The sequence below is a fragment of the Aquarana catesbeiana genome, linkage group LG02 (assembly GCF_042186555.1).
Source record: "Aquarana catesbeiana isolate 2022-GZ linkage group LG02, ASM4218655v1, whole genome shotgun sequence".
NCBI classification, from domain to species: domain Eukaryota; kingdom Metazoa; phylum Chordata; class Amphibia; order Anura; family Ranidae; genus Aquarana; species Aquarana catesbeiana.
In genome coordinates this window covers 388,509,785-388,536,792 of record NC_133325.1, presented here as the reverse complement: position 1 = coordinate 388,536,792, position 27,008 = coordinate 388,509,785, and the positions used below count along the sequence as shown (strand labels likewise).

At 41.5% G+C, this 27,008-nt stretch overlaps 1 protein-coding gene across 3 annotated transcripts in view; it reads left to right on the top strand.

Moving 5' to 3' along the window:
• Nucleotides 1-25,257, top strand: part of LOC141128111 (ras GTPase-activating protein 4-like) — a 248,708-nt gene extending 223,451 nt beyond the window's left edge. For 2 of the 3 annotated variants that reach the window (XM_073615193.1, XM_073615194.1), the window contains exons 15-21: nt 1,014-1,158; nt 3,715-3,884; nt 6,824-6,961; nt 8,161-8,296; nt 12,874-12,994; nt 18,377-18,435; nt 21,968-25,257. In XM_073615193.1, the coding sequence (XP_073471294.1) occupies nt 1,014-1,158; nt 3,715-3,884; nt 6,824-6,961; nt 8,161-8,296; nt 12,874-12,994; nt 18,377-18,435; nt 21,968-22,098 (900 nt within the window). In that variant the 3' untranslated portion in view covers nt 22,099-25,257. Of the gene's footprint in view, nt 1-1,013; nt 1,159-3,714; nt 3,885-6,823; nt 6,962-8,160; nt 8,297-12,873; nt 12,995-18,376; nt 18,436-21,967 lie in introns of those variants that run through there. The other variant, XM_073615195.1, reaches the window with a different exon arrangement.
• The last annotated feature ends 1,751 nt before the right edge of the window (nt 25,258-27,008 follow it).

Here is a 27,008-nt window from a genome sequence, read left to right as displayed (position 1 = left end):
TCTAGATTACTACAGATGACAGGGCTTAAATTATAGCGGCACCTTTAAAATAAATTGGGACCTAACCTTACCCTCCTGATCAAGCTTATCAAATGTAAAGACCGTAGATGCCATACTTTACCATTGCCCTGTCCTCCCCTAAAGTCTGGCCTCCAGTTGTCGTTACCTTTGAAGTGGATATGCATGCAGAATGCATGAGCATAAAAAATAACAGGTGCCAGAACCTTATTTTGGTACTTGGGTTTGGGACACACCTCACTGGGCAGTATCTATTTTCTCCACCCATTCCCTTTACAGAAAAATTCTCATTAATAATTATGCTACCAAACTGAGTTTGTACTGTAAATTGCTTCCAGCAATGCTCCTGTTTCTTCTTGCTGGTGGCTGCCAGTTTGCTGATGCTCAGAGCCCCTGAACAGCAGTAAATCATAAAGCGGAAAACAACCTATCGATTCAGTGGTTTCAAAAAACAGTCAAGTTCCTGGAATGCCAGGATCGCTAACTGTCACATTTGCAGGCAGGTGCAGATCAAACTGGAGCAGCTCCCTTGGCTGTAAAGGATAAGATGGTTTAATTCTGCTTTAAGGCTGTCAGCCTTTACAAACTCAGCAGCACCTAAAAATGGAGGGCAACTGAGCATGTGCAAAGCAGGGGGAGATGGTGTATTACTGGATTTGAAACAGTATAGACACTTGTTTTTAATGTTTTACATAGCTATACCTGCAAAAGGGGCCAGCCTGAAGTGATCTAGCAGGACTTAATTTTCTGAATAAAGTTCCACTTTAAGTAAAGATACAAGTAAATGCTAATTCTCTCAATTTGTTATAGTTACTGATTATTTGGTAATGTTTGTGGAATTGCACATAGATATATTTATTGTTTTGATATTCCTAATATCTACTTGCAATTCCATGAACATCACCAAATAATCCGTAACTATTTCAAGAGAATGCAGCTATAAAAATAGATTTTTATATAATACAAGTTCAAAATGAATATTTTGTTTATTTTAGGCAATACAGAATGTTGGTAACATGGATGCTCCAGCAAGTAGAGCCAAGGAATCATGGATGGCTCCACTACAGCCAAGCATTCAGCAAGGAGTTTCACAGTTGAAGGAATTCATTATCAAACTTATAGATATTGAAGAGAAGGAAGGTAATAGTGCTGTATAACAACAATTTTATCAAAAAAATACTAAAAAAGTGAGAAAACACAACAAATTCAAGACAGTAAGGGGTTGATTTACTAAAACTGGAGAATGCAAATTCTGGCGCAGCTGTACATAGAAACCAATCAGGTTCTTAGGTTATATTTTTCTCAAAGCTTAATTGAACAAGCTTAAGTTAGAAGCTGATTGGCTACCATGCACAGCTGTACCAGATTTTGCACTCTCCAGTTTTAGTAAATCAACCCCTAAAAAGTCTAGTTTAGGCCCCTTTTACACTGGGGCGGTGGGTGCGTCGGTGGCAAAGCTCCACTATCTTTACTGTCAATTTTGCGGGGCTATTCGGCCGCTAGCGGGGGGCGCCCCCCCGTTAGCAGCCAAGCAACGTTTAAAACCACAGCAAAGCGCTGCTGCAGCAGCGCTATGCCGGCGGTATAGCCACGCTGCCCCATTGATTTCAATGGGCAGGAGCAGTTTAAGAGCAGTGTATGCACCGCTCCTTCACTGCTCCAAAGATGCTGCTAGCAGGACTTTTTTTAGAGTCCTGCCAGCGCACCGCTCCAGTGTGAAAGCCCTCTGGGCTTTCACATTGGAGAGACAGCAGCGGCTCTTTCAGGGTGCTTTGCAGGCACTATTTTTAGCGTTATAGCGCCTGCAAAGCGTCCCAGTGTGAAAGGGGTCTAAAGGAGTAAAGTACGAAGGTTTTTTATCTTAATGCATTCTATGCCTTAACCCCCCTAATGCTTACCTGAGACCCATCTCTTTCCAGTGATGTCCATGAGTCCCTCGGCCGTCTCAGAGTCTCTCTCCTGATTGGCTGAGACACAGCAGCGGCGGCATTGGCTCCCGCGGCTGTCAATCAAAGTCAGTTAGCCAATCCGGAGAGAGAGGGGCGGACCAAAAAGCAGCTGCTTGCTGTGGGGGCACTTGACAGGAGGGAGGGGCCAGGAGCACAGAAGAGGGACCCGAGAAGAGGAGGATCCAGGCTGCTCTGTGCAAATCCACTGCAACAGAGCAGGTAAGTATAATTTTATATAATTTTTTATAATATATATATATTTTTTTAAAAATTAGACTTTACAATCACTTTAACCACTTCCCGCCCGCCCACGTCATATGACGTCCTGGGCTTTGGGCGGGTATATCTGAATGATGCCTGTAGTTACAGACATCATTCAGATATTGCCGGTTTCAGCCAGCGAATCTCTACACCATAGGAATGATCATAGCGGCCGTTCCGCCGCTTGATCGTTCCTATGGGAGGCGAGAGGGGATGTCCCCCCCTCCCGCCACCCTCCGGTGCTTGCTCCAACTCACCGTTACGATCGGTGAGGCGGAGAGCAGATCCGCCGGCGCCGGATGTAGATCATAGAGATTTCCGGCGGACCAGATGGTCGCCGGAGTCTCTATGATCGGTGGAGGCTGGGTGCGATGTTATGTCGTCACGCCCGGCCTCTCCATTAAAAAAAACGGTGCCGCTTCGGCTTTTTTTTTTTATTTCAGGCTTCCCAGCCTAGTGGTGAGATATGGGCTCTTACCGACCCCATATCTCACTATTAAGAGGACCTGTCATGTCATATTCCTATTACAAGGGATGTTTACATTCCTTGTAATAGGAATAAAAGTGATCAAAAATGTTTCTTTTTCAAAAAAGTGTCAAAATATAAAAACAAAATATAATTATCAATAAAAAAAAATAAATTAATAAAAATTTTTTAAAGCGACTCTGTCCCCGTGTGCTCGCACGCAGAAGCGAACGCATACGTAAGTCCCGCTCACATATGAAAACGGTGTTCAAACCATACATGTGAGGTATCGCCGCGAACGTTGGAGCGAGAGCAATCGTTTTGTCACTAGATCTCCTCTGTAACTCAAGACATGTAACCAGTAAAAAAATTTCAAGCGTCGCCAATGGGGATTTTTAAGTACCGAACATTAGCGCCATTCCACAAGCGTGTGCAATTTTGAAGCATGACATGTTAGGTATCTATTTACTCGGCGTAACTTTCACAATATGCAAAAACATTGGGCTAACTTTACTGTTTTGTTTTTTTTTTTTAAACACAAAACTGTTTTTTTCCTAAAAAAAAACACGTTCGAAAAATTCCTGCGCAAATAATGTGTGAGATAAAAAGTTGCAACAACCGCCATTGTATTCTCTGAGGTCTTTGCTAAAAAAACATATATAATGTTTGGGGGTTCTATGTAATTTTCTAGCAAAAAAATGATGATTTTTACATGTAGGAGAGAAATGTCAGAATTGGCCTGGTAGGGAAGTGGTTAAAGTCAAAATGATAATAATAGATAATATCCGGTTTAGAGTAACACGAATTATTGATGAAATGTTCTAAGTAGGTGACATTATCTTCAGAACAAAATTTGTTGGGTTATCTCCAACATTCTTAGAATTTGCTGAAAATGAGCACCGAAATTGCCCAGTGTAGAATACTAAATATGCTAAAATTCTAAAAAGTTGATATTTCCCACTAAAAAAAATAAGCTTTGGTAATTGGATTACATTTATTATATTGGCTTTTATCTTGCAGAACTAGATCTACAGAAGTCACTAAATCTTCAGAGCCTTACCGTCAAAGAAGGTCAGTTAATGGTCTACAAAACTAAATGCAAAGGATACCTACTGACTTCATCTTTCAAAAAGCTTTTCCTCTCACTAACTGCTGATGCCTTAAATTTCGCCAAGACTCAGTTTTCAAAGGTAAAAAATATAAAATATTACCTTTCATATTCTTTATTCCCTTGTAATGTTCAAACTTTTTGTAAACCTAATTACTGCATTTTTACCAGAACGCACAGCCCAATTAAAATTTTCCATCTGACTTTACCCGCTACAAAATTCTCTGCTGCGGAACTTACCACTTTTTTTTGCACTGCACCAATTTTCACTGGAGCAGTGCAAAAGAACTTAGTAATCTCCACCAATGACATTTTCACAGAAACCACAACACTGCTTACTGAAATAGTAGACATGAGGGTTTTATACCAGTTTCACTCCTTCACATAGCAAAAATTAAAAAAAAAACCTTATGTGTAGGAAAATACAACTTCAGTAATCACTGTTCACACCATGTGTCACTCTCTCATGTGCATACAATACTCAAACCATGGGTTGCAGGAAAGAAAACCACTCAAAAAAACATCAATTTCACCATCACTACAGCCAGTGTTGATGGGGAATCCCTCCCCTGGAGCTATTGTGTTCGCCTGACGGGGGACAGGGGGCGCAATGGGCCGTCCCTGCCAGGAGAACACAGTGATTATTGCCAGTGGTTATCGTCATCTTTCCCTCCATCCTCATCATCACTGGAGCCAACTTGGCAATACGCTGCGGCTGTGGGAAAATGACTGCCAATTTGTTGTTTATCAGTGTTCTCTCCTTTCTGTAGGCTTATGTTACTCCCTTACTCTACCTCATAACCAACATTAGAATCAAGTAATGTCTGTGCTTCTTTATGAAGCAAGTGGCTGACACTGTTCAAATAATTCTGCTGACTCTTCCATGCATGATGCTGGGGCTATGGCAAGGTAGCTGTGGACAAGGAGGCAGAATAAGCCGCTCTGGCAGCTGCAGTGGACTGTGCACTAGTGTCAGCTTGGGTGATGGAGGAGGATGATGGTTTAGTAAACCAGTCCACCACCTCCTCTGCATGCTGTGGCTGGATAGCATGGGCAACATCATTAAACAGAGATAAATGTGCCCTGCCTGGGGACGGACCACCTTTGCTTGTGGACACAGACGCTGCTGGCCCCCTCATTTGCCTCTCCTTGACGGCCTCCCAGACATGATGGGGTGGGGGGGTTTATGGTGAGGTCACTGACACGACTTGGGTGCTGGGTAGAGCAGAGGGGGGAAAGTGAGGGGGAGGCACAACACCAACGAGGCAGGATGTCCTCCAGAGGCAGCCATCATGGAAGAGTTCAGTGAAAAATGTAGCGCTAAAAATATAAAACAATAAACATTGAACAATCTATCAAGTATTGTGTGTAAATAATAAAAACTTTGGGATAAAATTAATCTGAAATATAAGGAATATAAAACAGAACATGTAAATAATGAGTAGAAACACAGGTGAGAAAGTCCCAAAGGTGAAACAATCCTATGGTACACATATATGGAGTCCACCACGAAAAGTTGTTGCTCAGAAGTGGGGTACAAAGGCCTCAGCAGGCATGTAGAGATGTAGAGCATCAGGGATAGTGTGTCCTCCACTCGAAATAAGGGGTATACACTCTTACCGGAAATAGTTGTCAGCCACAACAAGTCAATCACACACATCCGGAAAGTATTGACAGTAACATAACAAAACTTTGTCCACGTTTTGTTATGTTACAGCCTTATTCCAAAATGGATTAAATTATTTATTTTTTTCAAAATTCTACAAACAATACCCCATAATGACAACATGAAAGAAGTTTGTTTGAAATCTTTGCAAATGTATTAAAAATAAAAAACAAAAAAATCCCATGTACATAAGTATTCACAGCCTTTTGGTCAATACTTTGTTGAAGCACCTTTGGCACCAATTGCAGCCTCAAGTCTTTTTTGAGTATGATGCTACAAGCCCGGCACACCTATTTTTTTCTCCCATTCTTCTTTGCAGGACCTCTCAAGCTCCATCAGGCCTTTTACTGAGAAGGGGCTTCCGTCTGGCCACTCTACCATACAGTCCTGATTGGTGGAGTGCTGCAGAGATGGTTGTTCTTCTGGAAGGTTCTCCTCTCTCCACAGAGAAACGCTGGAGCTCGGGTTCTTGGTCACCTCCCTAAGGCCGTTCTCCCCGATCGCTCAGTTTGGCCGGGCGGCCTGCTCTAGGAAGAGTCCTGGTGGTTCCAAACTTCTTCCATGTATGGATGATGGAGGCCACTGTGCTCATTGGGGCCTTCAATGCTGCAGAAATTTTTCGGTACCCTTCTCCAGATCTGTGCCTCCATACAATCCTGTCTCGGAGGTCTACAGACAATTCCTTTTACTTCATGGCTTGGTTTGTGCTATGACCTTTAATAGACAGGTGTGTGCCTTTCCAAATCATGTCCAATCAACTGAATTTAGCACAGGTGGACTCCAATCAAGTTTCCAAGGATGATCAGTGGAAACAGGATGCACCTGAGCTCAATTTTGAGTGTTGTGGTAAAGACTGTGAATACTTATGTACATGTGATGTTTTTAGTTTTTTATTTTTAATAAATTTGCAAAGATTTCAAACAAACTTCTTTCATGTTGTCATTATGGAGTATTGTTGGAACAATTTGAGGAAAATAATTGAATTTAATCCATTTTGGAATAAGGATGTAACATAACAAAATGTGGAAAAAGTGAAAAGCTGTGAATACTTTCCGGATGCACTGTATAATCAAAAGTAACAGAAAATCCCACATGTTATGTTTTCTCTAGAACAGTAATAGAGGGGACATCTTCCGATAAGGACACTGGACCTGGTGACCCTGGTGATAACCAGATATTCCCTAACTTTGTAGGAATTTCCTCTCACTTTCTGTTATGGTTAATGGACAGGAAGTGAAGGGAAATCTTACCAATGAGACATATAACCCTCCCTTACTCTTATCTAAAATGAAAAAAAATTGCCTATAGTTCTGCTTTAAGTAAGGGTTTTTGTTTATATATTTATTTATTTACAGACAAGTTCATTTATACCTCTATCAAGAATTCGAGCTTTGGAAAAGGTAGAAGAAAAGTGTTTTGGGAATTCGAATGTAATGCAGATCATTTACACAGATGAAACTGGCAGCCTGGAAGCCTTATATTTGCAGTGTAAGGTACTGATAAATTGTATTTTGGGAACACACAATGTCACCAATTGAAGATGGTAGAGACTCTACCATTTGTGTATAAATAGCATTGAGCAATGTACCTATACCTTAACACATGATTTGTTTAGTTACATTATGTTGTTACTATTTGTTAGTAACCAGGGCTTTTTTTCAGGGGGAACTTGGGGGAACTCAGTTCCACTACCTCTGGCTCAGACCCTTTGGTGCCTGCTCACCACAATCACTTGTAAACACAGAAGTCTGGTTTCTGTGTTTACAAGTGACAGCTCTACACTCTGTGTGTAATGCAATCCTGGTATTTAATGCCCCTTTAAGACCCTCCTACTGTTTTCATGAAATTTGACCGAACACACCCACTATTTGATGGGATTTGGAGGGTGTGTGTAGGGGGAGGGGTTTTGTGGAGCTGTGGTTAAGTTTCAGCACCTATTGTTTGAGAAAAAAAGCTCTGTTAGTAAGAGATACTTATAAATATGGCTATGAATATTTTTTTGACCATTTACTGCCAAATAGTTATCAAACTGTGTTTGCTGGATTGCGTAGCATATGTAGTTCCCATTGTTCAGTAGGTAAATGCAAATCCTTTTAACTTTCCATTTTAATTTTCCATATTTATCTGTATTTATAATATGGTGGATGTTATAAGCAGAGGCTCCTACTGATTTTTTTAATAGTCAAGGTTTGCAGAATCATTTATTTAATCAACGTCTGACTGCTGTTTTTGGGGGGGACCAACTACTTTACAGAAAGAAAAGAATAATTATTGCAATCTGCAGAAGAATTCCCAGTTACTGACATTTTTATTGATAGTCTCTAATTAACATCAGTGCAATTACAGCTGTGTGGGAAAATTACTGTCTTTATAGTTATATGTAAAGGATCCCCCAGTCCTATTTTTACAGGCCAGACTGGCCATAATACCAGCCAGGTGGCAGCATTATTTGAAATGAATGTCCATCTATAGTTTTGTGTGGCTCAGATGTTGCATGTGTTGCAAGTTCAGGTCCACACAACATGAAGGCATGCCCATCAATCATGGACAGGTGTATGGAGCTGAACACACAGTGCTATCTTTCATATTCAGCTTTTGGTTGGCCACTTGCAGATGTCAAAAAATACTTGACAAGAACTCACCTTATAAATGTATGTTTAAAAAGTAAAATAAATGTATTGATCTATTTTAGTGTGTTAATGAACTGAATCAGTGGCTGTCAGCATTGCGAAAAGTCTGTGTCAACAACGCCAACATGCTGTGCTCATATCATCCTGGAGTTTTTAAAGGAGAGAAATGGAGCTGCTGCCACCAGAAGGACAAAGGGGGTATTGCACACACTTTATGGCATTTTACAAGAAATGGTCTTGATCAATAATATTTTTTTAGTTCTCATTGCATTTGCGTCTAATTTTAGAGTTTAAGCAAACTTGACACTTTCTTTTGTTTAAACCAGTGCAAATTGTTATGATAATACAGAAAATAAGAACTGTGAACTACCACAGTTATGAATTGCTTTAGATGCTCCCAATATACTGGTATCTAACAATCTTGCTCCATTTATTTTTGGACAAATTGTAATGCCCAAATTGTAAAGTATTTTGGAGTTGTTGTGGTGCTGAGAACTGCAGACACCTGTGATATGTTGCAGAAACTCTCACCAACTCCACCATTCCCACCAAAGAGTTCAGTTACTTACCAATGCTGCTGAAAGAAGGCAGAGGAAGAAAAGTCAAAGCCATACATGTGGGAAATTTTTGAGCATATTAAAATACTTCCAAAACAGACTTCAGATTTTTAATCACAAAAACATCTGAATGGATCAAGGAAACCTACCTATCTTATGCCGTGTACACACGGTCGGACATTCCCAAGGGAAATATTCGATGTGAGCCTGTTGTCGGAAAGTCTGACCATCTGTATGCTCCATCGAACATTTGCTGTCGGAATTTCCACCAACAAATATTTGAGAGCAGGTTTTCAAATTTTCCGCCAACAAAACTTGAAATTCCGATCGTGTATACACAAATCCGTCGCACAAAAGTTCACGCATGCTCGGAATCAAGCAGAAGGAGCCACACTGGCTATTGAACTTCCTTTTTCTCGGCTTGTCGTACGTGTTGTACGTCACAGCGTTCCCACATTTGGAATTTTGGGCCAACATTTGTGTGACCGTGTGTATGCAAGACAAGTTTGAGCCAACATCCTTCGGGAAAAAAAAACACGGCTTTGTTGGCGGAAAGTCCGATCGTGTGTACGGGGAATTAGACATATGTGTAAATGACCCAGTCAGTTGTTTTTCCGCAACAGTAGTTTTTACTATTACTTGGGTCCCAGGGTCCACAGTAATTTCAGTACCATACAGTGTATGTTGTGGTTGGCTTTTTTACAATGGCATAGTTTACATGGCTTTCTGCTCATAAAAGTAATGAATAAAAATATTGAGCGTGATCTTTAATGGTTCTGTGCTTGTCCAAAAGCAGATGCATAGCTAATGCATTTATCTTTCTTTGAGTTTATGCGGAGAACGTGTTATGAATATGGATCAAATATGAATACATTCCCTGATACTGTGTTACTAGTAACTAAATTATAAAATGAAGATCCTGCACTTATGAATAGCCATAAAATTACCTGGAAATTGCCCACAATGAGTAGCTTTAGTGTTCTAAAATCAATAAACAATGATGAAATGATTGCTTCCATCACAGACTCTTTTAAATAGTTCCAAGACTACTGGTTTATCTACTGATACTGATTATTCTACTGTATGACCCACTAACAGCTTTCCATACAGCCATTGGTGAAGCTAGACATCCTGTCACCCGGGGCAAAGACTCAGTTTGGCACCCCCCAAAGACAGAGGAGTCAGCAGGCCCATGAAAGGGTCATTCAGCGCCCAGTACAAAAATCACTGCACACTGCACAGCTCTTTACATTTTAAAAGTTGCTATTGGGACTTTTTTAAATAATAAAATACCAACAATTTGTTGGGTAGATTCACACCAAGTGTGGTAGGACTGTGTTTGGTGGCTATTCTAGTGCAGTGCCACCACAAGACAGGGAAAAATGTAATTTCTCCTATTTGGCCAATTCATACACGTGCTGCAGTGATTGTGCACTATAAAAAGCACTGCATGCACTACTTCATTTCAGCACAGGGCACTGCAAGGCAATCTACCGCCTCCCATCACGCTGCAGCCAATAAAACTTAATGAAATGTCACTGTTTGACATTTCAAAAAAATGTTTGTTGAAATAAAAAAAAAGGTAAAAAGTGTGATGCACTGTAATTTCCAATGCAGCCACTGGTGTGAATGTCCCTTGAGGCTCGGTTCACATATATGTGAATCAGATGTGAATCAGTCCCCTTTACATCAAGAGCCACCCTTTATATCTGGTGTCTCCCTTAATCAGGAGCTCCCTACTTAACATCAAGAGTCCTCCTTTAACATCAGAGTCCTCCTTTATATTAAGGATCCCCTTCACATCAGCAGCAGCCCTTTAAACCAGAAGCCGCCCTTACACCAAGAGTCCCCCTTTACATCAGAAATGGCCCCTAAAATCAGGAACGCCTCTACATCAAGGGCCCTCTTTAGATCAGGAATCCCCCTATATCATCAGAGACCCCCTTTACTACTGGAGTCCCTGCTTACATCAGGAGCCCTCCTTTCACATTAGAATCCCTATTTACACCCGGAGTGTGCTACATACAGGGTGCAAGGCTCAGGAGTGCATGGTGTATAGAATGCAGAGATTAGGAGTGGTGGTGTACAGAGTGCGATGATCAGGAATGAGCAGTGTATAGAATCTGGTGATCAGGAATGCATAATGTACAGATTGTGGTGATCAGGAATGCATGGTGTATAGAATGCAGTGATCAGGAATGCATGGTGTATAGAATGCGGTGATTAGGAATGTGCGGTGTACAGAGTGTGGTGATCAGGAGCATGCGGTGTACAGAGTGCGGTGATCAGGAGTGTGCTGTGATCAGGAGCATGCGGTGTACAGAGTGCAGTGACCAGGATCGTGCGGTGTACAGAGTGCGGTGATCAGGAGAGTGCGGTGATCAGGAGCGTGCAGTGATCAGGAGCGTGTGGTGATCAGGAGCGTGCGGTGTACAGAGTGCAGTGATCAGGATCGTGCGGTGTACAGAGTGCGGTGATCAGGAGCATGCGGTGTACAGAGTGCGGTGATCAGGAGCGTGCGGTGTACAGAGTGCGGTGATCAGGAGCGTGTGGTGTACAGAGTGTGGTGATCAGGGGCGTGCGATGTACAGAATGCGGTGATCAGGAGCGTGCGGTGTACAGAGTGTGGTGATCAGGGGCGTGCGATGTACAGAATGCGGTGATCAGGAGCGTGCGGTGTACAGAGTGCGGTGATCAGGAGCGTGCGGTGTACAGAGTGCGGTGATCAGGAGCGTGCGGTGTACAGAGGGCGGTGATCAGGAGCGTGCGGTGTACAGAGGGTGGTGATCAGGAGCGTGCAGTGTACAGAGTGCGGTGATCAGGAGCGTGCGGTGTACAAAATGCGGTGATCAGGAGCGTGTGGTGTACAGAGTGCGGTGATCAGGAGCGTGTGGTGTACAGAGTGCGGTGATCAGGAGCGTGTGCTGTACAGAGTGCGGTGATCAGGAGCGTGCGGTGTACAGAGTGCAGTGATCAGGAGCGTGCAGTGTACAGAGGGCAGTGATCAGGAGCGTACGGTGTACAGAGTGCGGTGATCAGGAGCGTGCGGTGTACAGAGTGCGATGATCAGGAGCGTGCGGTGTACAGAGTGCGATGATCAGGAGCGTGCGGTGTACAGAGTGCGATGATCAGGAGCATGCGGTGTACAGAGTGCGGTGATCAGGAGTGCATATCTCATTGGCCACAAACGACTCCCCTCCAAATCACTTGTCACCTCCAAATCCCCATCCTCGACATCCCTCTTTTAGAACAAGCCCCCCACATTCCCCCTCTCAGTATAAACCCAAACCCCCTAGCTGTACAAACAGAAACACAAATCCTTCTGTTTCCCTCCCATCCTGCAAACACAGAACTCAGACACAGTGCAGCTCCATGCAGGCAGGACATGTTCTTCGTCCCAGGCTCCTAAGACAAAGCAGAGCCGAGGAGGAGCCTGGGGAAAGCTGGGCCCGGCTCTGTTACAGTGAAGTGACAAGCTGGCGATGTCATAGGCGCCCCTGCCCTTCCTTGCCGTACACCAGAAACAAACAACAACAATAGTAGAAAATAGTGCTGCAGACCAAGACCAGTACCTGATTTGAAACAGTGAAAGAGTACTGAGCTGTACTGTACACGTACTGAGCTGATTCTCGCTCGCTCCCCCATGTTGCAGCCAGCAGGTCTGGATCCCAGCTCTTCCTGCCCTGCGATCAGTGGCAGTGCGGTGCTGGCTCTGGGGCTCACCTCTGTCACATTGCATAGCCGCCCGCCCAGTTTGGCGGCTCTCTTCAGGTGCAGCCTGCAGCGCTCAGCTACACAGTCAGTGAGTCTGTCTGACTGTGACAGTCAGTCAGACTCCAGCCCGATACAACTGGCCGCCATAGCCATATACCATTCCCTGTTAGTGTAAGCTGGCTGGCAGCTGCCAAGTGCCGACAGTCTTCTCTCAATTTGGCTCCCAGGGCGGGCGATGCCCCTCTGAAGTTGGCCCCCAGGGCACACGTCCCCCCTGCTCCCCCCCCCCCCCCCCCCCAGTTTCAACACTACATGCCTCTTCTTTTGAAAAAAAAATACATACAGTATTCTGCACGTATTATAATTTACAGTAAAAAGGGCCGTTAGAATTTGCAAAACAGAGTAGGTAAAATGCCAAATATTTAGGGTAAATTAGAAGTTAATACATGATTTAGTAGGATATACTGATCTGTTTGTTTTATATGTGGTCTTTATGTAATTCAGGTGCTGGCTGTGACAAAACACGACATGAAGTCACATTACAGGACTGGAATGATCTCTTGAATCCTGATCTAGAGGCTCAGCTCATCTTCAAACACCTCATTGGAGTGAGAGAACAGATGAAGTAAGAGGGGTCAAAGATTTATATACATCTGTGCTAATATATGTTGAAATGTTCCTTCAGTTTAAGAGTTTAGAAGGATGTCCAGTGTAATTCATAATGAGCATAGAATCACATAATAGGATTTTTGTATTCCCCATAAAATCCTTTTCTCGAAGTCTGTCAAGGGACACAGCTTGAAGATAATTAAGCAACTTAGGGTTCTATTGCTGACTAAATGGAAACTGAAGGCCAGCACCCTTTGAGGCTTTAACCCCTCACAACCTACTCAATAGTAGCTAACGGTTCAAAAAGAAAAAACAATAACATATGAGTGGAGTTCCTCAATGGACTCAGAGAAAAGGATTTTACAGTCAGTACAAAATTTGTAATTACCCTGTCCATTGAGGGACAAAGATTGATAATAATTAGGCAGCCTAGGGACATCCAAAAGTAGCCCAAATGACCACAGGAACACAAACACAGGTGAATCAGCACAAGAAAAAAACTTAGGCAAAGAGAAAATGAAGCACATTAAACAGCCAAGAAGAGAAGGAAAGATTGATCACACACTTGAATCCAAAAGATGCTGTACAAATTTCTTTTATTGTCATGAGCCAGACAAAATTGCAATGATGATCAGTTGACGCGTTTCACACAAAAAGAACCGTGCTTGGTCACAACAATTGAAATGCTCACAATACAAGCTATTTAAAGGAGTATATCAAATCAAACACCTAACACAAAACACCTGTAGTTAAAGAGCAATCAACACAAAACTTAACTGACATGAAAACATTTCTTATATGCTAAAACATCTGATCATAAAATGATCAAAACAAAAAATAGATAATGTAAACATGTAAGCAAGAAATGTATTAAAAACAAAAATAGAAAAATGAGCGAAAAAATATGTATATATACCAATATAAATCACATATATCACCGTGTAACAAATGTAATCTCATTGTGTGATTTAGTGCTTATTATTAAAGACTTCTTAAAAACTGTTCAAGGGGAAACAATGAGATACTAAACCATATACATGATGGAAAGAATGCGCATACACATGAAAATCGACCATGTCCACATATATATAAATAATGTGGAGACAAAGTATTGTGTATATAAACGCATATACAACGCAAATATTCCACACAGAACCACCCTAGAAAGCATTCAATATTTATCGAATTTACCTTTCTATTAAGAATCAAAGGGAGTGTTCTCAACACTCAACTAGAGGACGAAAAAAAAAAAGTCTTTAATAATAAGCACTAAATCACACAATTAGATTAAATTTGTTACACAGTGATATATGTGATTTATATTGGTATATATACATGTTTTGTTCGCTCATTTTTCTATTTTTGTTTTTAATACATTTCTTGCTTACATGTTTACATTATCTATTTTTTGTTTTGACCATTTTATGATCAGATGTTTTGGCATTTAAGAAATATTTTTATGTCGGTGAAGATTTGTGTTGATTGCTCTTTAACTACAGGTGTTTTGTGTTAGGTGTTTGATTCAATATACGCCTTTAAATAGCTTGCATTGTGATCATTTCAATTGTTGTGAACAAGCACGGTTCTTTTAGTGTGAAACGCGTCAACTGATCATCATTGCAATTTTGTCTGGCTCATGACAGTAAAGAAATTTCTACAGCATCATTTGGATTCAAGTGTGCGATCGATCTTTTCTTCTCTTCTTGATATTGCCTACGGAGATGAGTCGGGATTAGCACCTTGGACCGGGTGTGTCCATTTTTTGCCTGAAGCGGTTTGTGCACCCTTGTTCTGTTTCCTGATTAAGCATTGAACAACCACTTGAAGGATCTTTCGACCAAAACTAGCATCTGCCGAAGCAGAGGCGTTGACCGAAAGACTTTAAATAATGTGTATAGAAGACTAGGTTGCAGGCTTGCATATCTGAGACACAGAGGTCTGGTGATGAAAAAAACAGAAGCACTCACTGCACTTGTGAAGTGTGCTTAAACGAGAAAAGACATATCTTACAACTCACAGGCCTACACAGCAACCTGTTGAAACCACTTAAAAATTGTGGATCTGGAGCTAGAGTACCTATTTTAGGTTGTTCTGAAATAACAAAGAGGCAATCTGTCTATCTAAAGGAAGTAGTGATTACCTTTTGATGGACAGAAGCAATCTGTCTATCAAAAGGTAATTAGCCAGGCAATTGAGAGACAGATATTTCCTTGGGGAGGAACATGGAATTTAAGTTTGTGGGATTCCTGTAGCAGTAGGGCAACCCCTCTTCTGTAACATCAGACCAGCAGAGCTTAAAGTTTGTGAGAGGGAATACGGAGGTTGACTGATTCACCCAAGTAGGGGGAGTGCAGTAACCTCTAGGCCTGTGTCTGCCAGGTCCCAGATGCTGGCTTAAGCCTTGTACACATGCTTAGATTTTGGGAGGACCGAAAGTCCATTTTTTGTGGCATGGTAGTCTCATGTCAAAAGTGAAGAGGTTGCTCACAATACGAAAAATTTCGTACGACAGAATACAACGTCAGAAGTGACGTAATGTGTTGAATAGTTTTGTATGTATTCTTTATGTTTCTGAGCCTAGCTCTTACGTTTTTTTCATACGAAAACCGTACTAAAGAAACGAAAATCGGACGTTGAGTTCACATCCGCCAAAAATGTTATAGTCTGCACATCCAGCTTTTGTACTAACGATCCGAAAATCGTCAGACAGCTCGTCGTATGAATTTTTCCATACAATTTTCGGATCGTGTGTACGGGTTTTTACAGAGGAGGCTGCTATGCACTGGCTGTAGCATGTACTGGCTGCATAGGAGAGCTGCTGGGTTGTGTGCTAGAAGAGACTTTCAAAAAGAAAAATGGCCCCTGTGTGCATGCATTACCGCATTGTCCCTTGTGTACATGAACACATCCTTACATTCCCTCCCTTTTAGTGCTAGAAGAAGGTGGAGGCAGAAAAATTAATGTATCAGCTCAGCTCAGCCTAAACAGAGTCTGGCTGTCTGAAACAAATACAAGTGTTAACTTTTCCCTTGTGTAGCCCTAGTAGAAAATAAAAAGGAGGGCTCCCCCAATGTGGCTAGCAAGTGAATTACACAAAATTGTAAATCAAGCCTAAAAGTAAAAGTTTAATTTTAACTCCTTGGTCAGTAAGTTACAACTGCTTCTCAGTGGCGGCTGGTGTTTTTTTTTTTGGGGGGGGGGGCACGGCAAACAATCCCCACCCTGGAGGCACCTCAACCCCCCCCCCCCCACTTGCTGTCTGCCGGTCGGTCCGGCACTTACCCCATCTAGGTGGCGGGCATCAGGCAGTGGCTCCTGTGTCCTCCCTCTCCTCGCTTCCGCCGTGCGTCTCCTCCCCTCCTCCTAGGCATCCAATAGGATCACCTGTCCTTTCAGACAATTGAGTGACGGGTCTCAGAACCCACTTCCTGATTGGCCGGGAGAAGGATCAGTGTTATAATAGCGAATTTGTTCGCTATTAAACACACCTGGGTGGGCTTGGTTCGCATTCTCTGCACCCAAGCCCACCCTATTTTGAAGCCTATTAGAACCTCTGGCTCTAATCTGGTGCTTAAAAAAAAAAACACCGCGCCCCCCCCCCCCCCATTGGAATCTATGCATCTAGTGTCCTGAAAGGGAATGCCCTTAATGGATGGGCCACCCCTGATGCTTCTGTGGCAGATACCACAAATGGCTCATCAGTACTAAACAGAGGGAAAACAAAACCCCAACACAGCTTAGGCCTGCTAGGTACAACAAGGACAGGGACAGGAATGCTGCCACAGCTCTGGCTCGGTGACTCCACAAGAAATCCCTAGACCTGAACTAAAAGTAAATTCTCTTCCAAACTGGACAGACAGGTAGACACTGCCAACTGTAGCACCATCACAGATTGAATATCGGTATACTTAATGAGCTGAAAAATTTGTGTTTCTTAGCTGACTGTAGAAAATTCCAAGAAATCAGGTACTGTCGCAAAGAGAACATTAGTATACTTAATGAACCAAGCAAACCTGCTCTAGTTGGCTAACTGGAGAGACTTGTAGGTTTTCAGTATCTGGCTTGAATCTACCAACTACTGTTGATAGTAGAAAAATCTTCCAAATTAACAGAAAGCAGCAGAGCTAAAGAAAATACACTCACTCTCCTGAGGAAACTACGTGAAACCGAGGTCCTCGTAGCCTCAAGAGGGGCTGGTCTTCAGATCAGGGAAGGCTTAGAAACCGTAGGCCTCATGCAGACAGGATGTTTAGCCCTGGTGCATGAAATCCCAATATTTTGGCAGTCGTCCCTGTGAATTCACCCCTGAGTGTATAGTGCCATAAACATTAGCACCACTTGGTTCACTGTCCAGCCCCATCCAGCAGTAGCTTTCAGCCTCTCATAGGGTTTTACAGGCTACTGGCAGTGGGGCTGGATGGTGCACCTGTGCCTTCTGCTCACAACAAAACACCAGCATATAATGCACCAGGTCTAAGTGCCCGGTGTGCATGAGGCCTTAGTTAGGTTGGGGATCTCCCCTTCACTTCCTGTGAGATTAGGACAATTTTATATACCTGTTACATGTATTGTCATGACCACACTTGTAAACCAAATTATAATTAGATCATTTAAGTAGTAACTGGGGTAATATATGAAAACGCATATAAGGTACCTGTACCAGATAAAAAGATGGCTGACAGTCTTCCTTGCTTAGCCTGGGCTGAAAGGGGAACGGGGAGAAAATTTCTAGGTAAGTGGAAAATCAAGCATTGGGCCTAGACATTTGAAGTTGCTTAGAAATAGTGTAGAGAAGACCTAGTTTTAGACTTATAATTTACATATATAGTACATCTAAAGACATTCCTTATCCTGTTGGGCATATAGTAGCTACACAGGCCAGAACAAAGCAGCCAGGTTTTATTGCCAAAGCTTAATTGAACAAGCTAAAGTTAGAAGCTGATTGGTTTCTATGCAGAAGTGAGCCTGGTTTTGTACTCTCCAGCTTAAGTAAATAAAACAGATGTGTTAAAGTAATCATTATTCAGTTAGGTGTTTAGCCCTATTTTAGATAAATTGGTCCCATTTTAGGTAAATACCAGTGTAAATGCCCCCCGTCTGGTCATGTAATTTGGCTACCCTGTGTTAGCCAGCGGCGGGTGCGGGGAAGAGGACAGAGCACTGACAACAGCTGGGACATGGGAGTCTATGAGTAACGTCATTGCTGCCAGGCATTCCTAGCTAGTGTCAAGCACAACCGGAGAATAGGTAAGTATCAACATCTTTTTTTTTAAACGTTAGTCAGCGTAGGTGTTAGGAGGGATTTTTAAGACTAGTTAGATTGAGGATAGAATTCTACTTTAATGCATAGCTTTCTACTGAATATCCTTTACATAATATCATTTATTTTAATGTATAGGGAGAAATATGTGGAGCTGACAAAATGTGATTATACAGGCAAATCTCATTCCAGTTCAGGTAAGTTTTTCAGGTACTATGTAAACTTACAGTATTTTGCAACAGTAAGACTCTGACACATCACTGCCAATCAAAATTATACTGTATATGTAAACACAGAAATCGCAAAAGTCACTTTTGCATTCTTGCACAGTATCAGCTTGCACAGGTTGTTCTGCATTTACTGCACTGTATCACTCTCTAAAGACATGCTGCAGGTTAAATGACTCCTGTATAAATTGGCCCTAGTATGTATATGTATGAATGTGAGTTAGAGACCTTAGATTGTAAGCACCATGAGGGCAGGGACTAATGTGAATGTATAATATAATATATATGTATAGCACTGCATACATTTACAGCACTATGTAAGTACCTGTAATAAATAAATATTAGGGTCTGCCATCCTAGGGATGCCAGTGGGTCATTGCTCTTAATGGCAGCCACATTCACAGTACTGATGCAGAAAATATCTTATGTATACACAGACAATATAATATGTCTTTTGTAGCTTTTCGCAGCCTCTGCCGTTTAGCCTAGGTTCACTTTATTGTCGGTGCCTGTGAGTTGGGGAATTTCTCCTGAATTGCTCCTGTTCCTGCACCTGCAACCACCCACAGCCAAAACTCTTTAAAAACATCTAAAAACATAGCGCGTTTGCGGGTGCAGGAACTGCCGGTCAATTGCATAATTTCCTTGCTGCTGCGTTTCTAAAAATGGTGCAGGAATCTTTTTCCTGCATAAATCACATGCACAGCAGCACATTTAAATTAATTGGCTGCCATGCCCATGCGAATACAGCTCTCAAAGCCGCAATAATGGGAACCAGGCCCTACGGGATCAAGATCATTCTTTTCTTTTTGGGAGTTGGTGGGCTTTACAATAATGTGCAAGTGTCAGTCAGTGTCTGCCGGTCATTATTCTTAAGCCCCCTACACACTATCTGATTTTCTGCTGATTTTTGTCTTTGGATTTACCAAAACCATGTAGTGCAAGGGCCTGCCTGATTGCATACAAATTGAAACTCCTAAGGTTTGACCTCATATTATATGGTTTTGGTAAATCTGAAGGAAAAAATCAGCAGAAAATCTGATAGTGTGTATGGGGCTTTAAAGTGTATACAGTGCTATACATAAATGAGTACACCCCTTTTGAAAAGTAAGATTTTAATCAATATCTCAATGAACACATGACAAAACTGAGTTTTCTAGAACATTTGTTTAGCTCCATTACATGAAAGTATGTTTAATAATATAACAAAATCTTCAGTTTTACTCAAATTAGTTGATGCAAAAATGGAATCACACCCCACAACAAAAAGTACTACAGCTAGTATTTTGTATGACCTCCATGGTTTGTAAGGATGCCACCAAGTCTTCTAGGCATGGAATGAAAGAGTTGGCGACATATTGCAACATCTATCTTTTTCCATTCTTCAAGAACGACCTCTTTTATAGCCTGGGTGCTATATGGAGAGTAGTATTCAACTTGTCTCTTCAAAATTCCCCATAGGTGTTCAATTGGGTTCAGATCAGGAGACATACTTGGCCACTGAATAACTTTCATCCTGTTCTTCTTTAGAAATGTAACAGTGGCCTTAGATGTGTGTTTTGGATAATTTTCATGTTGGAAAAGTGCACGACAACCAAGGGCACGAAGTGATGGTAGCATCTTCTCTTTCAATATAGAGCAGTACATCGGTGAATTCATAATAAAATCAATGAAATGCAGCTCCCCGACACCAGCAGCACCAATGCAGCCCCACAGAAGGGCACTGCCGCCATCGTGTTTCACTGTAGGCACCATGCATTTTTCTTTGTACTCTTCACCTTTGTGACACCATACAGTTTTGAAGCCATCAGTTCCAAAAACATTTATCTTGGTCTTATCACTCCGGAGTAAGAGTCCCAGTAGTCTTCTTCTTTTTCAGCATGGGCCCTGGCAAATTCTAGGCAGGCTTTTTTGTACATGGGGTTTAGGAGAGGCTTCCTTCGTGGATGACACCCATGCATGCCATTACTCTGCAGTGTACGGTGTATTGTGTCACGGGAAACAATCACCCCAGTTTGGTTTTCTACTTCTTTAGCTAACTGCAATGAACTTGCATGATAATTTTCTTCAACCCTTCTCATCAGAGGATGCTCCTGTCGAGGTGTTAACTTCCGTGGATGGCCTGGACGTCTCTGTGAGATGGTTGGAGTTCCATCTTTGTTACATTTTTGTATCATTTTTGTTACAGTATTCTGACTATTAGGTAAAGCTTTGCTGGTCTTCTTGTAGCCTTCACCTTTCTTATGTAAAGAAATTATTTTCTTTCTCAGGCCTTGTGACATTTTTCTTCCATGTGGTGCCATTGCTGACTGCATGAAATGGGAAGGGGTTTTCTTTGTTAAGTGACGCCCTTTTATAATCAACTGTCTGCTGGACACCCATTTAATGCCGCGTACACACAACCGGAATTTCCGTTGGAAAAATCTCGGATGGTTTTTCCGACGGAATTCCGCTCAAGCTTGGCTTGCATACACACGGTCACACAAAAGTTTGTTGAACTTTTGACCTTCAAGAACACGGTGACGTACAACACTATGACGAGCTGAGAAAATGCAGTTCAATGCTTCCGAACATGCGTAGAATTGTTTCCGAGCATGCATAGGAATTTTGCGCATCGGAATAGGTACAGGCGATCGGAATTTCAGATCAGAACTTTTTCCGACCGAAAAATTGAGAACATGCTCTCAATCTTTTGCTGGCTGGAATTCCGCCAGCAAAAGTCCGATGGAGCATACACACAGTTGCATTTTCGGACCAAAAGCTCTCATCTGACTTTTGCTGGTGGAATTTCCGCTCGTGTGTATGGGGCATTAGAAATAGACTCACCTGTAGATACATTTTTGCTAAAATTTAGCTTTGCTACTAAGGCTTTCATTGGTGTATTCATTTTTGCAACATGGTCTTGAATGAATTTGTTTGGAAAAATAATTTTTTGTGTGTGCAAATTTACAAATCTTGGTTACAATCAATGGCCCGCATTTGTGGAAGTATTTTGTAGTATATTGTAGTAAAATGTTGATTCTGAAAGGAAAGTAAAGGTTTTCTGACAAATCTGTTGGGGTGTACTCATTTATGCTGAGCATCGTATATAGCCAAAACTTTTTTTTCAATTTTGGATAGAGCAGAAAAGAGTTCAAAACCCTGTGGGATTTCCTCCACTTTCTGTCCCAGAGAAGCCTTTTAGACAGTTGTCCCCAAAATAGGTGTCTCTATTAGAAGATATCTTCTTACTTCCTGTTCTGGGGACAGTTCTAAATATTTCCTCTCACTTTCGTAGGTGACAGTGATCACCAGTACAGAGGGGTCAATCGCTCTAATGCAAACACCACCGATTTAACTGTTTCCCAAAATAGCTAGTCAAGGCATGCCTTGACTGATAACTGTTACAGTTACAGTGTATATTTATGTGAACACCCAACCGAGTTGTCACTTTTCAAAAGTCTTGCAAAAAAAAAAAAAAATGACCTCGTGATAATTCCTACAAATTGTGTTCATCTTTTAGATCCTGCAAAGACAGACAGCGTTACACAGCTTTTCCAGACACTGCAAGATCTTGAAGCTGCCCACGATTCCTTTTTATCTGACTTTCCAAGTATAGCAGATCAAGAGAAGAAATACCTGTTGGAATTGTAAATAGCATCTCTGTAAAATGTAAGGAGGAACTGCAGTGGTGATGGCATTTTTTTCATGGCTGGTCTCTACAGAGAGTCAAAAGTTGTAACCGAGAGAAAGGGAACAGTTGAATCTTCCTGCTCTGAGCCTATCTCTATTGAGATCTGGGTTGACTCAGGGCATTGCCAGCTTTATATTGTTTGCCAAGTAAGCTAAATTAAAAACATTAATTACATGTGAATCAATCTATCTCAACAGCACATAAGCAGTTGCATTGAATATTTATTCAGATAAGTCCTGGATGCATCAATCAGACTACTCAAGGTATAATAATATTAGGTTCATTATATGAGTCCTTTGGCTGCTGCCCATGCAGGCTTGCCCAGCTGCGCTTATGACTACAATTCTTTTGAGCACTACAGAGTGCTCCAGAAACTTGCAGGATCAGAAGCTGAAGGTGCTGCATATTTTTAGGAGGAAAATGGCATTCGGGATAAGTTTTCTAACCTCTCTGATCAATAATCCCACTGTTGGCTGGTGGGCAATTGCCTGCCCTGTAGATATGGTCATTGCCTGGTCGAGTTGGAAACAGCCAGAGTGGGTAACTATTATCTTCTACTTCCTCGTCATTCACGGTGGTGTTTCTACTCTATATTATGGCAGGCTCAGAACAGAAAAGGTGGGGATTAGAAGCCAAAATGTGTAAGTATATGTTATTATTAGCCTTTTCAACTTTGATAGTGAGCCATTAAAATTTAATCAATACACAGAAGTTGTTACCAGTCAGGATATTACTGGTCTCAACCTGCTTGGAAGGGAAACAGGCAGTATTTGCCTCTCTGGCTGAAATTTTCCAGCCCAGCACTGTGGTATTTACATAGATTTAAGTAACTCATAGCATCCATATTTCCCTGATATCAAAGTACTCATCTAAGGCAGGCCATAGATGGTGCGATTTGCTCACAGAAAATCGCTCAATTCCTTCATCAACATAGTCAGTGTTGATGAGGGTAAGGGAACAAAAAAAGAAGCGCCACCTAAGTGCAATAAGTTAAGTAAGATTTTAATTACACAGCAACTAATGCACTTACAGGAGGGTGAATAAAATCAGGCTCATCTGTGCTGTGGGCACAAGGTGCAGTCCAGTCGCCGGTCCATCCTAATCCACAGGGAGGTGGTCATGGGATACAAGATGTGCAGTCTTTTCCTGTGGCCACCAAGAAGACAGCCAGGTCCAACGTGGAACGCAGGTGGAAAGCAGGTGATGATGTCACAGGAAGTGGAACCAGGGGAAGCAACAAGTGAGGAAATTCTGGAGAGAACAAACAGGCAGTGTTGATGGGGGTAATCCCTTCCTGTGGAGCTATTGTGTTCTCCCAGCTGGGGGTGCAGGGAGCTGTCTCTGCTGGGAGAACGCACTGATTATTGCTAGCGGCTATAGTTGCTGGCAATAATCACATGCCAAAAATCAGACATGCTGGTTGTACCGAAGTCGATTGATGGATCAACTTGGGTACATTCAGCCTGCCCATAGATGGTTCAAATCTGGGCCAGTTCAGCGGGGAGATTCGAACCATCTATGACCAGCTTAATCAGATTGGTTGTAATGGCTATCACCACATTAGTATAGTTCTTTGAATTGCTTTCTTGAATAAATAGAGGGCAATGTTTAGTGTACCTGTGCTACAGATGTATTATTACCAAACAGCACCATATGCTGTCACATGTATGGTGACCTGAAAGTAATAACATATTTAACCAAAAACATATTTAAAGCAGATGGTAATTTTTATTTATAAATCAGCTTCAAATTGAAAGTAAAAAATATATATGTGTACTTATTAGGGTTCTATGTGTTTTTTTATTATGTAACATTTTTCACTATAAGATAACAAAAAACTGCTCTCTTGTTCAGAAGAACGGGGGTTTCCATGTTTCTGAAAATCAATAATGAATGACAAAAAATGATAAGCAAGGTCATGTACAGGTTTTACTTATATTTAACATGAATATAAGAACTTTATGTTTTGTACATTATTTTATCCATACCATAACTACTTAAATAAAGTAAATATAAACAGTGTTTCCCGGTGTCAGAGGTATTCCACATATATTTACTGTAGCTGAATGTTGGGAGAGCTCAGTGTTTGGCATCCCATACGTCATGAATTACATTCGATGTGGATATTGAATTCTGACAGCGGGGAGCCTTCCCTGCCATCAGAATATAGCTGGCACCACTAATCATTCGGGAAAAACCCGACTTTCAATAGATCAACTTGTGTACGACCAGCCTGCCCATGCATGGATTTAAATTTGGCCAGTTCAGCGGGGACATTTAAAGGGACTATCACTAAAAAATATAAGATGTTAACAAGTATAAGAGTACATTTACTTATAGGTGCTTACACTTGCCTGCAACATCTTTCATTGCCCCTTCTATGCCCGAAAGCCAAAGGCTTAAGCTGGCCATACATGGATAATAATAAATTACTCCATTCACGCTATTCAGTGTGGATGAACAAACCTTCGCTGTATCTTTTACATTTTGACTTATTGGATGCAGGCACTTTTTGGACAATAATTTCCTGCCCGGCGTCTTTGATTTTTTTTTAAACAAGGGATGCCAGCCAAGTAACGAGCAACAGGACCACCCACTAAGCAAGTTTCGGCCGATTCTTCAGAAAGTGGCCAAAACTCGTACAGTAAATGGCCAGGTTAAGTGCATATGGGTGTTTGCAATGAATTAATTTGAACTGAATCATATTAAGCAGTGTTTACTTTTGCTGTTTTTACCATGCATTACTTTTATCCCTGAAAGCATTCTGCTTCTGATTCTGAGGCGCATGTACTCTAACCCAAAGGGAGACAGATTTGCAGACAGCTAAATCAATGTTACATAGGGGGACAGGATGTAAAGGTTGTGATGGTGGACTGACAAACGTTTGGGAAACAATCCTTTATAACGTTAAAGATTTGTTATCGCAAACTTGACAGAGCATCTAAGAACTATACATACTGGTTCCATTTTTAATATTGGTAGATAACAGACACCACTGGATGGGTGCTGCCACACACTGGAGAGTAAAGTTCTGTTTTTTATTTTTTTTTATATATATTATTTTAAACAGCCTCCATGTAAATTGTATATATGAACATTAAACATATTTTGGCTTTCAATCAATCATTTGCTTATTTATGCATACCTCCCCTGTTTTTCTGCTTTGTGTTTCTTAATATAACCATTTAACTAAAACACACCCTGGTTGATTAAACAGTTTAAAAAGGCAATCATGTAAAGGGAAATGTACAGGCTTTCCAAAGTTTTTGAGAAAGTGGTGTAAAAAATGAAATTGAGCTTATCAATGCTTTATAAATCTTGATTGTATATACTGCGAATAATTTATAATGACCAGCTAGCTGACTCACTTAAGCAATACACTTCCAGTGTGGCTGATATCTCATTGGTTAAACAGCATACCTAAACCCCCAAAATGTTCTTAGATGTGGTGGCTGCATTTACTGTCTTTTTTTAGCGTTTCCCTTTATTTTTACCTAACGCACTCCCCCTCCCCGGCAGCAGAAAACAATAGCATGGCGGGAGGTATTGCCCCATCAACCCTGCCCGTGTTGATGGGGGAAACAAGCAATTTTGTTTCCTTCCACTCGTAGTGGAAGGAAAGCAAATTGATTCATTTATGGCTTGCTTAAGAGAGATTTACTTTACTGCCCACAAGACTCCATTTGCCACGACTGGAGAGACAAATACCCTGTTCATCTGGATATAAGAGAACATGTAATTCAGTTGTCTTTTTTTCAATGAATCCCCAATCCCTTTATTAATAAATCATCAGTTCCTCCCCTTCCTCCATTCTGAGGTTCAGGATCTAGCCAAATCACTGGAGGGTTTGAACTGTCTGTTGGACATTGACTGATATTTGCTAACTGTTCCCCCAGTAGAAGGTCGTCCAGGCGAGTGAATGACAGGGCTGTGCGGGTGGAGCCCCGCCGATTTTAAAATGTGACAGCGGGTGTGAGGAGAAGAACCCCACATGCTGTTATGGGGAAGGAGGGGATAAGTGGTGCAGGGGGAGGTTGTTGAACATGTTTCACCCTAAATACTGGTGTAACATGTTCCAAAGGTGAACTTAGCTTTTTAAACCTCTTGTCAGCTTTTTTCCTGTTTCCTATTGAGGAGACTTCTCTTCTGCCCCTGGTCCAGTGGCGCATTGTACTGAACTGTGTTGCTTAAAGTGGAGCTTTATTCAGAAAATTAAGTCCTTCTAGATCACTTCATGCTGGCCCATTTTACAGGTATAGCTATGTAAAACATTAAAAAGAAGTGCCTATATTGTTTAACCACTTCCAGCCCAGGTCTATTCTGGCACTCCTCTCCTACAAGCTAGAAAATTACTCAGAACCCCCAAACATTATATATTTTTTTTAGCAGACACCCTAGGGAATAAAATGGTGGTCATTGAAACTTTTATGTCACACTGTATTTGCTCAGGGGGGAAATGAATAAAATAAAAGAAAAAACACTAAAGTTAGCCCAATTTTTTTGTATAATGTGAAAGATGATGTTACGCCAAGTAAATAGATACCCAACATGTCACGCTTTAAAACTGCACACACTCGTGGAGTGGCGCCAAAATTCAGAACTTAAAAATCTCTATAGGTGAAGCTTTAACCACTTGACAACTAGGCACTTAAACCCCCTTCCTAACCAGACCAATTTTCAGCTTTCGGTGCTCTCACACTTTGAATGACAATTACTCAGTCATGCAACACTGTACCCATATGAAATTTTTGTCCTTTTTTCACACAAATAGAGCTTTTTTTTGGTGGTATATATAATTACCGCTGGGTTTTTTTTTTTTGCTTTGTTTCTGTTAAAATTTATTGCAGAGTATTGGCGAGTATTGGCGAAT